We start from the raw sequence: 12211 nt of genomic DNA on the forward strand, positions 1-12211 counted from the left end.
ATTTTATCTAGTGGACAAACATTCTGTACCTGTATCCAAAATAGTGGGCCAAGTCTTAATATCTACAGCTGCTGCAGCTTCTTTGGACTTCAGCAGTTTCATTATCACTTGTGTGGTAAGTATACATGCAGACTTACTGACCTGTAAAAACAAAACAAAACAAAACACGGCATTAAAAACATTGTAAAGCCAGTTAACGAATTCTCCGGGAATTTCATATCCATGTGAACGAGATAACTAGTAAGCTGAATACATGAAGAAAAGCAGCGGAAGTAAAGCAAAATAATTTACAATAGCAGAAAGAACATTTTAAACCAGTTTTAAAAGAAGTATTGATTGACTCAGTCACTGCACACTGATTTTCTTCTGGCTTGTTTTACACTGATTGTGGCAAAATAATTTATCAGGCAATGTAACTATCTGCATCAACTGACCTACACCCACCACAAGCATTAAAAGAGAAATGTCTTATACATACCTCTACAATCATTTTGACAGTGGGCAGAGTGGTAGCAAGATTCTGTGGATGAGGTGGGCGAACAGTGATAGGTATACAGCCAGCATATAAGCAGCCATAGAAAGTCGCTATTAAGTCTACGCCTGTAAAGAATATTTGTGAAATTAAAGCTATTTTATCAGAACAAAAGGCCAAACCCTTTCAGCAAGATCAAAATATGCACTGAGAAATTTTATTTTATTAAGGCAAGGATTTGTCACAAGGTCTTTTTGAAGCAACCGCCTATTCTTGGCCAAACCCAGTCATATAAGGTTAAAATAATTTGTATTTGAGAGTTAGCAAAAAGTATTTAAAATCTAAAAACTTTAAAATTTTTAGAAATTTATTTTCATGGACAGGCAGCATAAAAGATATTAAAAAAAAAAAAGAAGGTACTGTAAGGTTGTGAAGATGACTCAAAGTCTTTTTAAAAGTATTTTTTCACAATTGTAACTATGAAATACTCAGTCATCCCACTTGTAGAGGATTTTTTTTTCCTGAGGTACACCTGTAAATACACACTAATAATGCAATTCTGACGTCCAGATTTCACTTCTGCAGGCAGTCATTCAGAAAAAACCTGAAATATCAACACTGACATCCCTAATGTTACTTTCCATGGTTACATATCCAGTTTTATTCAATTTCCTGAGCCTGAAAATCCAGAATTTTTCATGTGGTTTAGAACAAACTATATTTGGATAACTGTCCAGAGATCTGGAGTGGTTAGATAAAGAGTTTGGTAAATTCAGTTTGACATTCTGAGAAGCAGCTTATTGATAAAACAAGTCTTTTCCTTGACATGTTAAGTCACTACCATATATAACTATATTAAAAGGATGTTTGAATGTTTTCTTGGCAAGAGCTGTTTCTTTTTTTATGATGTCTGACTTTGACTTTTCCTGTTTGTATTGCCTTACCCGGAGGATAAACCAGGGCTACATGGTCACCAACATTCAGTCGTCCTTTCTCCATCAGTGCAACTGCCACTCTCTCTGCTCTCTTGTGCAATTGTATGCATGATGCAGTACTAGTTACAGTGCCCTGCAGAGAACATAGGCAACTTCAGAAAACTTTGCAGAAAACATTTTGACACTGAATAAAGTACATGCTGCAGATGCAATATTTCCATTTCATAGTAGTTATTTTAACAATACAGCAGATTTAAAGACTCTGTCAACATATGCTTCACATTTCAGAAATTGTTATTATGAACTTTTAGCATGTTAGAGTATTCTACAGATATTACCAGAAGCAGTTCTTAAATGTATTTGGTACCACAAAAATAATACCTTACAAATATTTGAAATTTATAGTCCAAGGGAGAAAAAACAGTAGTATCAGTTATTTTAGCAGCAATTGAAGCACTTCATCTGCTTTGTTTCATTTCAGAGTGTATGAGCATGGGTTACAGAAAGCTATCAATCAAACAATTTTTTCAAATTGTTAACGCTACACTGACTGCAGTGCTTTCCTCTTATTCAACAACTCTTTATTCTATTTCCTTATCTCCTATTACCTTTTCTGCAGATTGGTAGTGACTGTAATCATTTCTGTTCTACCACGTGGAGAAGGGGCCTATATAGGATCACAGAATGGCCTGGGTTGAAAAGGACCTTAAAGATCATCTAGTTTCAACCTCCCTGCTCTGGGAGGGTTGCCAAATGTATGTATCTGGAGGCACTGTCCAAACCTATGTTTACACTGTGAGATCACATAGTGCATAAACAGCAGAGCCCAGAGGCTTTGGCTCTGCTATATGGCTAGGCCATAAACCTTAGTGGTTTCTCTACACTCACAACAAAAGAATAAATAATCACAAAATCTTAACCACAGAGCTTCTGGAACAGAGAAGGCAGGAATGCACCTGGTCAAAAACTTCAAATTACAGGCAATTAAATCCTACCCTCCTATCTCCTTCCAGTGGCACTTTATCCAGGTGTACATACAGTGGCTGACTAAGCAATCAAACCTCACAGCTGTAGGTTACCTGAAAGTTACCTTTATCTTTCAGGAACTAGGTGACTATAGAACTACTCTACCATACAAAACTAAACCTCCAGGTTTTGCAATTAGCATTCTCAAGAGTGTGAAGAGAACACTACAATGCCTTTGATACAGATATGCTATTAAAGGGACAGAGAAGCAACCAGAGCTGCAGTTGGTATGCACTGTCACTTTTACACCAGTGCATCTCTGTGTTGTAGAAAGCACATTTCCTTAAACCGTGTATTTGGACAATCTTCAAATGGGAAAAGCTGTATCTTTGGATTACTTAGGCATTCACCAAAAAGTCATGGAGACTACTGAAGTCTTAATCCAGATTTTGATGTGAAGACAGTGAAGGTCGTTTTGCTTCCCAGTCTTAGGAAATGACGACTTATCCTTTATGAGACTACAATCTGATGTAAGAAAAACTGGTAGGACAAACACCTCACAGGGAAACAGAGACTTAAATCAAGCCTCCCACTATGCAGATAAGGATTATCACAGCAAATGTCTGTTACATAGGTATCCAGTTTCACATCCAAAACAAGCTGCCTCAGCCCAAGCTGTTTGATCCAAAGCCTAATCTGATGCAGGACAGCATGGACATCCTGCTTGGTTTTACTAAGAAAACCTGCTGAAGTGCAAGTCTGTGAGCTAGTCATGCACAATAAGAACAGTAAAATCACACAAGTGAGATGGGAACTTCAGCAGCTCAAGGACTTGGGAGGAAAAGATTGACATGAAAAGGTATAGAACAGAAGGGTTTCTCATGTGGAGTGGTGAACACATAATTGTTTAGCATTGCAGCTTATTAGTCCGAGCTATTTAAGGCACGTGTTCACAGTAAGATAATTTATTTGTGCTTAAATTCTGTATCATCTTTTTGCAGTCACCCTTCATCTTTTTGCAAAAAGTAAAAGTTGTCTGAACAAAGTGACCTAGAAAGGGACTTCACATTAGAAAACTTTCCTCTTTACTCTGAGAGGTAAACCAATTCTACGGATGGCTTTTAACTATAACCATAATGAAGCAGTTTCACCATCATAAACAAGTTTCTTATGCTAAACCAGAGTCTCAGGAGAAAAGTCAGAACTTTGAACCATGTCCTAAACCATTTTGCCTGTCTGAACAAGAGACCCAAAGGCAAATCCCTTACTTCACAGGACTGTTGCTGGACCTTCTGGAAGCCCATATGTTATTTCACATATCTGCGGTACAGTACAGCACAGGGTAGACCCAATTTGTCACTGGGCTGTTATCATCATTGGAAGAGTAGCTAGTGAGTACAGGCTCAAACCAAAATTGACTCCTGGAGACTAATCTTGCCTCCTGGAAAGAAAGGAAGGTAGAACAAAGGGGGGGGGAAATATGCCAGAACAGAAGCAGAAGATCTAAATCATCTGAATATTATGAAATACACACAGCAGTACTGCTCCTCAAGCTTCTCAAGGGATGCTGAAATATTGAGGAACATAGAAAAGCACAGTTTTTGTTTTTTTTACATCTCCTTACAAAGTGTTGGATGCTTGGGGTTTGTGTACACTCCAAAACTACTGAAAACTACTGAAGTACAGAACAGAGTGACTACAAGCAAATACGATCTACAAACTAAGAAACACGACTGTTGCCTTGTCATATATCATAAAGGCTACAAAAGCCCTAAATAATATGTATATATAAATACATATACACTGCCTGTGCTCCAAAATTGAAGCATTTACTTATTCGTGTTTGAGTGACATCCTTTTTAGGGGGGAAAGGCTAATAAAGACAAGGCATCAGTGTCTCCTGAAGAGTATGCAGTGCTTCTGGGAAACAGGACTCCAAAGTTGTTCCGGGGGTTCTCTGCCTAAGCTCTGTATCTTCTAATGAAAAAAAAAAAAACCCTCCAGCTGTGATTTCCTCTTTGCCTTATGCTCAGGAACAAAGACAGAACTGTGACTTCCATTAAAATGACGGAAGTTGTTTTCCAGCAGGAAACACAACTGCTGACATGTTTTTAAGTTAGAAATACAAAATGCACACTAGAATTTTAGACATGGAATAAAATTCCAGATGTAGAATTATGCTGCTTTCTAACCACCAATGATTTATATTTGCTTCAGAACCATGACATGACACATTAAAATAACTTGAAGCATTTTAGGAAAAAGACTTCTATGTGTTTTTGTCTTAGAATTCTTAGAGATCTTGGATGTCTTTTCCAAACTTAGTGAATCTAATTCAAACAATCCTTTACTGATCTTGACCTTAAAGCAAAATCTAAGATGCATTTCACCTTGGAATTCAACAACAAGAAGAGGGGATGATCTGGAGTTGTCTGAGCTCGCCACTGAAGAACATCTGCTAAATACAGGAACTGAAACAGAAAAAGAATAATAGAAAACATTCAGATTCACTAAGAATGCCCCATGCTTAGTTTCAGCAGAATACCATGACTGTTCTTCCCTAACTTTGAAGAAACCAACTCAAATATTTAATATTACTAGGATGCTGGCATTACCTTTCTTGCTTGATCGTTATCCTCCAACTGGGTAACATCTCTCCCTGAGGCTTGTGCAATTCTCTTTCCAGCAACAAGATTTCCTACTATCATTGAAGCAGGACCAACATCTGTATTTTAAAAAACAGTGCAAAATAAGAAAAATAAAATGTAATAAACATGCAACAATCAATAATTCAGACTGTAGATTGCTATAAATGCCACTTGGAATATAGACAGGAAAAGATGAAAAGCTAAAAGCAAAGACCATATTCCGTAGAATAAGAGAGACGAGGATAATACGGTACACTAAAGCAGTCTAGTACTGACTCAGTAAGCTGTGGTCTATTTGTACTTCAGTTCTCTTATGTGAGTTACAGTATGTAAGAAGACTCATCTGTGCAAGATTGCCAGTACTGGAACAATTTACAATATATTTATGGAAGCATGAAAATGGGACATGCTGTCTGTCTTCGCATTTAACTGGGATTCAAGGTAGACCATAATACCCCCACTGAGCTCTAGGCTGCTCTGACACCACCACTAGCTTTGCTAAGTTAGGCATCTTGAAGCCATCCAAGATGCACAACCCTGAGCTCTCACATTGCTACCAGGTCACCCTACACTTGCCCTCAGAAACAGACAGGTAGACCTAAGCAACATGTGCTGTTTTACTTACCTGGTTGTTTCTGTCGAGGCTTAGGCAGGTTAGTAACGCAAGTATGTGGACACATCAAGACATTACAAGGGTGCAGAGCACCTTCTAAAAAGCGCTGCTTGGTTTCTGAAACATGAATTCCTCCAAGTGGTGCTTTTGGCAAAGTGTTGGCTGGCACCAAGGCAAGACAGTAGACGCCCACTTGGTGAATGCTATCAATTGCCTTGATAAAGAGAAAAAAACAACAAACACAACAACAACAAAATATTCCACATTATCAACTGGATGTAGATAAAGCAAGAATTCAAGTCATTTAATAACATTAAAATTTTTACTTGCACCATAATTTGCAAATAAAGGGTCCAATTCTGCACTCACTGAACTCATAGAAGTTGTGCCATGACTTCAATGGGAGCAGGAGCAGACCCAGGACTTTGCTTGTGCACGCTATCAATGGGATGCCACCTGCACATCAGGGATTAGGAAAGTCTCTTAAAAGTGGGCAACAAGTGCAGAGATTTTAAAAAGCCAAAACTATATCACAGCAAATTTAGCACGTATGGCACGATCACAAAAGCACAGTAGAACATAAAACCACAAAAATAGGAAGGGAAACATCTTGCTACCTAAAACTGAGGTGTCCATTTTAGCTATGACACTTCTAAAATTAGAAATAACTAAAATTTCTCTTGTGAAAAACAGCTTATTACCAGGTATGCCCTCCAAAAAGATTAAAACCTGAAATTAGACAGAAACTGTAACTACAAAACTGTGTTGTGCTTAAGAGGTATCTATCTTCCCTTGTTTTCTCTAGTTTTCCCTTAATTTGTCCTCTTGACAGAGTCTTCTTCTATAATTGTGCTCTCACTTTTTACTTTCTTATAACTGTTCAATTTGTTCCAAAATCCTTAAATGCAACTACCGGAATTCCTCCTCACCCCCAAGGAAGCACAATACAGTAAACAAGAGAAAAAAGTTTTCACTGCTTACTATTAGAGATCTAGAATAAGAACATTAGTGACTTATATTCTAGGGTCTGTTTTGCTAATTGGCACTAAGTAACCTTAAACATTTTCAGTCTTAACTCTCCCAGCCAGTATGAAATCAGCAGAAACCCATAGAATTAAAACACACAAACTGTCATCCTAGTAATACTAAGTTCAAAAACATTCTGAAAAGCAGTCTTACTTTTTACATTTTTTTTTGGTTAACTGTCAGCTCTGAAATACATTCAAAGTCAGCATATTGTAACTCTAGTTACACTGGAAGTTTTTTTCTTATGGAAAACAGATGCTCTAAGATTCTCATTTCATTCATTAGCCTTATTCACCTGGAAAGAGAGAAAGGACAGATCTGACTACCTGTAGAACCCTGCTCATCCACTGAAAACTATCCTCCTCTGATGCATCAGGGCGCTGCTCTGCCACAAGCACTATTCGATCATCATGCAAAACGGTCACAGAAAAAACTGCTATCCTAAAACGCAAAGGATAGAAGAATGATAGGATGCAACATATGATGAACATAGCATGGCTTACTATAATATGGCAATGACTGCAATCTTCAATGGTACTGCTTCAACACATACAAGTATTATTCATGCCAGATCATCGCAAAATCACAGACAAATTTAGAACAAATGCAAGTTTATTTCTGTAAAATTCTACTGGGGGTCAAGTGAATTTGCAGTCACTAACGTGTAGGATGTGTTTAACACGGGCAGGTTCTATACATGCAAGGGCTAGGCAAACCTTGCCTATATAGCTCCATCATGCACACTAAACCCGTTGCTCTTACATACTTCATCTGTCCTGAAAGACAACAATTATGCCAAATTACTGGCTAGCATGTCTAGTGATGTTTGCACTGATGAATACTTACTCCCCTTTTGTGAATTAAATTAGTTTTAGGCTTGCAACTTCTAGGACAAAATATTAATCATGTCTTAACCAGGTATCTGCCATTATTTTTATGACCTGTGAATTGAGCAAATGATGCAAAAATGAAGAGAGCTCAACTTTGTGAGTCGGTAATAGTTCTGTGTCACTGTCACAGTTGCAGAAGAAAAACACTTGAACTAAAGGATTCTCAACTGAAGAGCAGTAAGGTTGGTGACACAGCACACACACTCTTTGAAAGCCCTTCAACAGCACTTCCAGTTTGTTCTTTAGAACACTGTAAAGCTCTTCCCTAGGCCACTCTGCATAAGACTGCTCGGGTGGACAAAAGGGAGCTGTATTTTACATTCTGTATCACGCTTCATTTGACTGTCTTAAGAGAAGCTTTGAAATAAGTTTTAAACAGACACTTAAAGTTTGATGTTTATAATATATGAAGATAATTGTAAATTATACAGAAATCTAATATGCAAGAAGCAGGATGTCACTATTTGTCTTCCAAATTAGCAGTGACAGCCAAGTTCTTATTTGGCATACCACAACCTAGTGCCATTTTTCCTGGAAAGTAAACATGTAAAAATTCACATGAGGAACTCCCACATACACTATATTGCTTGTTCGTTGCTTGCAGATGAAAAAAGAGCAACAAAGTTCAATCAATGGTGGTAAAGTTTATAATATACTCACCTTCCCCGGTAGACAAATTTCATTGGTTCTACTGCTAATGCAGTGGCTACTACATCATCTGCATTATGTCTGCGACCACTAACTGTCATTAGGCCATCCAATTTTCCTACCACAAACACCAAATAGTCCTGAAAAGAAGACAAGATTAGAAAAAGATAAGGAAAAACCTGGCAATATGCCTGACTAAAACCAATGATATTCACAATATTGGTATGAGGTCACTGCCCTGACACAGAATTGTGCTCAGTGCATCTATGGTCACAAAGGACCCAGCTTGCTGCCTACATGGGCTGCACAGCTCAAGGCATATAGACACTGACTTCCAGCATGGACTTGAAATAGTATCACCACAGCTGCCACCAGTCAAGAGGCAGTTGAAGACATGGGCCAACTATTACGGAAAATAAATGAAAATACTGCTCCCTCAAGGGGTAGATGCTAGTTTGTTTCACTCTGGCTTCACTTCATCTGCAAGCTGTCATAGAAGCTCTTCTGTTCTGTTTCCCCACTGACAACCTATCTCCTCTTCATTGTGTACCAGATCAACTGGGGTGGGTATGTGTCATTCAGATGTGGGTGTCAGGAGAAAGTGAGGCCAAAACTGCTCATTCACACTTACAGGACCCACAAAGCCAAGTAATCCTGTTCTTGTAAAGGGTTGATCTGAAACAGGCACACCGGTGGCTGTCACTGGAATGGCCTAAAAGAACACAGAAGAAATATTCACACACACAGTACTAAGAAAACCAAAGTTAAAATACTTTCTGCCTCTGTTCACCGCAGCTGAAAAATTCAGCTGAAAAATTACTTGAGGACAACATTCACTATCACATCAAGTATGAACAACAGCTTTTACAATAATGAAAAACACACCAGTCCATCTAACTCAGGTGGTTTCCTTGCCTTTTTTTTTTTCTTCAACTGTTGCATTACATCAGGTATCTCACTGCTGTTCTCACTAGCTAACTATAGTGCTGAAAGCTAAGGTGTTTAAAGTTTTAAGATTAGGCAAAATGACAGAAAGAGGCTTTTTTGAAAATGAAGACCATGGCCAGGATTTCTCTCACCTTTCTTCTAGAATTCCATACTTCAGCCAAGCCTCCAAATTTTCGCCCACTGCAATACTACTGCAAAAATACTACTTCCTCTCCTTTTTTGCCAGAACAGGGAAAAATTGAAATTAGGATACCCCTGTGAGGAAAAATCTGGGCAGAATAAATATCAAACTAACTTCTCTCTGTCCCAAGCTATGCACCAATAAATTGAAATATCTTCATGTAACTTTACGTAAGACTTAATGGAGATAAATTTAAATGCCAACATGGACACAATACTGTATTGCAGAATATAGAGGCAGCTGACTGACTGCTGATGGTCCTTTGTATTTTGGTTGTAAGAGAAGGAATTTCAAGTTCTGACACGAAAAATGAAGGACACTGTATTTCACCATGGCTTTTTATTTTTAAAAAAAGGGGAAGTAATAAAAAATAAAAAGTGAAATAAATAAAAATGAATGAATGAATAAATAAATAAATAAATAAGTGGAAGAAAAGATATTATTTTCAAGCAGAAATACCAGAGCTACAACAATTGTACATTACGCAGAGTTACAACAACTGTACATTACACAGAGAAATACAAACCTCAAACACATTTTTGGTGATTCCAAGAAGGCCAAAATATGCCATTCCAGTTGCACCTGAATTCACACATATTTCTCCAACCTCATCAGCTTTACACAGATAAGGAGTCCCATCCACCTTCACGACACAAACATTTGCTAAAGGGAAAGGAAGAAAACAGAATCATAACATTGGTATATTTCAGCAACTGATACAGAAGTTACTTGGCTACTGGTAGACAAATAAAAATTTTAATATAATTTATCTAACAGCTACAGAAAAAAACACAGCATGCAAGAGAACTCTCTTTCTGACAGCCTGTGCAATATGATCTCCAAGATGAAAGATACAAATTTGCAAATGCATTTTTTTTTAACAGCGCTTCACAGCCTATGTATCAGATGCAACTGACTCCAAAACTGTAGCAATTGCTTTTCAATATGAAGGCAGGTGGTTTCTTCAAATTAAAGCTCATATGAGAATAAAGATGAAAAAGAAAAGATATTAAGTTACAGATGTACCACACCTTTTATTCTACTATTACACTTTTGTTTTCATAGTTATGTGAGAAACACACTAGAAATGGCGAGAAAATTAGGCCATTATAATTTCTCACTGCCAGGTCATGATTTTTCTGCATTATGTCCCACCCTCTTTTAAAGCAGTCTTCCATCTACCATCTTTCAGAGAGATGTCTCTTGCTGAACCTAATCCCATGACAACACATTATTTCTTTCCAAGCTTCAGTGCGATGACTTCATCTTGTGACAACTTTCTTCAAATCATTAAAACTATTTCATTTCATAAAGGTCCTACTACTATTATCCTCCTGTTACCTAGAAGAAAACTAATTTTCTTCTGAAATCTCAGATCTTCCAACACTGACATTTTCTTATTTTTAATCATGCAAATACACACTTGTAAACCAAATATAACGCTGATCTTTGCTCTGGCCACTGGTTATATATCTCACTTCTGAAGAAACAATTTTTTAGAAGTTTCTCTGGCAGAAACCTTTTCTCTAGCAGACCCTTTGCTTATAGCAGTTGGGATTTGTCTCTTCCCATCACCAAAGTGAAAAGAAAAAGCACAATAAAGGAGAAGGCACAACAGAGCAACAAAGTTTATCTTAGCACTTACAGACAAGATTAAAAAGAAATCAAATGGGTCATCTTAGCCAATATGAAATACACAGAACATTTGAAAAACAACACAAACTATGCCACGAATTAATTTTCTGCCCTTTCCCATTGTACCTGCTTCCAATCCAGATTATCAGAGTATTTTGTTGTCAAGTGTACTGTATGTAAAAAGGAAAGATTTCTATCAGGACCCTTTGAATGTTTTGGACATGGAACGTATGGCAGATATGAAACCTAGATATGGCTGACAACAGCCATTATGAAGGAGTGTATTATTGCATTCCAATTTAGCCAGTCTTAACCGATACTACAGATAGCCCTTACTTTTACCATTGTTCAACCAGAACAAAAAGAAATCCTAAAGGGAACATAGAACATTTTATCCAAAAATAACACATGATACAGTTAGTTCTGCTGCAAGCATGGGCCAAGTTGCTAGTTGATAAAGTGCTTAAGGACATTGTCGAGTCTCAGTGAAGTATTCAGTCCTCGACAACTTATGTCTGAACAGGAAAGACAATAATTCACCCTACAAATAGACCAACCTCTAGATTATCTTGGTTTCATAAAGAATAGGTAATTTTTTAGAACAACAGATGTTTATTAATACAGAGTGTGGGACCCTGTGATATTAACCTTCACTGACCAAAGAAGGAGACTGCATGGTCAATGACTGGTACAGGTCCAACTCCAAAGCAGAACAAGAGTTTCAGCTGCTGAAAATATGTGTGAACTACAAGGTTGGAAAGAACCACCAGTTCATAATTTAGTCATTCAGAAAAACTCATTAAAAACATTAGAAACTTTTAAAAAGGCAGTTCAAACCTTTGTCACAAATTGAAACAGACACTTTATTACCAAATAATAGTCTTCAACTCATTCACAAACACAGAGAGCACAGCCAATTAGCCTGCGGTTCTGAACTGATGCTCCATCCATGAAGCCCTAGGACAAGCCTATCACCCTGATCAAGTCAAAAAAATACTTACCAGTAACCAATGTATGAAATAGGTAGTCTACACATACATTCTAACAGCAGGCATAGTTCTGCCTTGCCATGTGTTACTGCAAGGTTTTCCTTTTGCAGCACCTGTAGAGCCTGTACTTGGGCTTCTTTTTTTCCTGCTTCATGTGTGCTATACAAGAGAGCGCATCTACCACCATTTCAGTCTCTCAACAGCATCGCATCTGAAAAAGAATTAGAGAAGGGAAAGGTAGATGGGACAGGAATGTACAT

General features: G+C 37.6%; 1 protein-coding gene across 17 annotated transcripts in view; it reads right to left on the bottom strand.

Moving 5' to 3' along the window:
- Positions 1 to 12211, bottom strand: part of DIP2A (disco interacting protein 2 homolog A) — a 115657-nt gene that overhangs the window by 30757 nt on the left and 72689 nt on the right. For all 17 annotated transcript variants that reach the window (XM_072041101.1, XM_038181992.2, XM_072041100.1 and 14 more), the window contains 10 exons: positions 9854 to 9990; positions 8830 to 8910; positions 8211 to 8338; positions 6987 to 7101; positions 5647 to 5848; positions 4989 to 5098; positions 4764 to 4844; positions 1417 to 1540; positions 479 to 600; positions 30 to 141 (listed from right to left, as the gene is read on the bottom strand). In XM_072041101.1, the coding sequence (XP_071897202.1) occupies positions 30 to 141; positions 479 to 600; positions 1417 to 1540; positions 4764 to 4844; positions 4989 to 5098; positions 5647 to 5848; positions 6987 to 7101; positions 8211 to 8338; positions 8830 to 8910; positions 9854 to 9990 (1212 nt within the window). The remainder of the gene's footprint in view (positions 1 to 29; positions 142 to 478; positions 601 to 1416; positions 1541 to 4763; positions 4845 to 4988; positions 5099 to 5646; positions 5849 to 6986; positions 7102 to 8210; positions 8339 to 8829; positions 8911 to 9853; positions 9991 to 12211) is intronic.

This window comes from Anas platyrhynchos, chromosome 7 (genome assembly GCF_047663525.1).
Source record: "Anas platyrhynchos isolate ZD024472 breed Pekin duck chromosome 7, IASCAAS_PekinDuck_T2T, whole genome shotgun sequence".
NCBI lineage: Eukaryota > Metazoa > Chordata > Aves > Anseriformes > Anatidae > Anas > Anas platyrhynchos.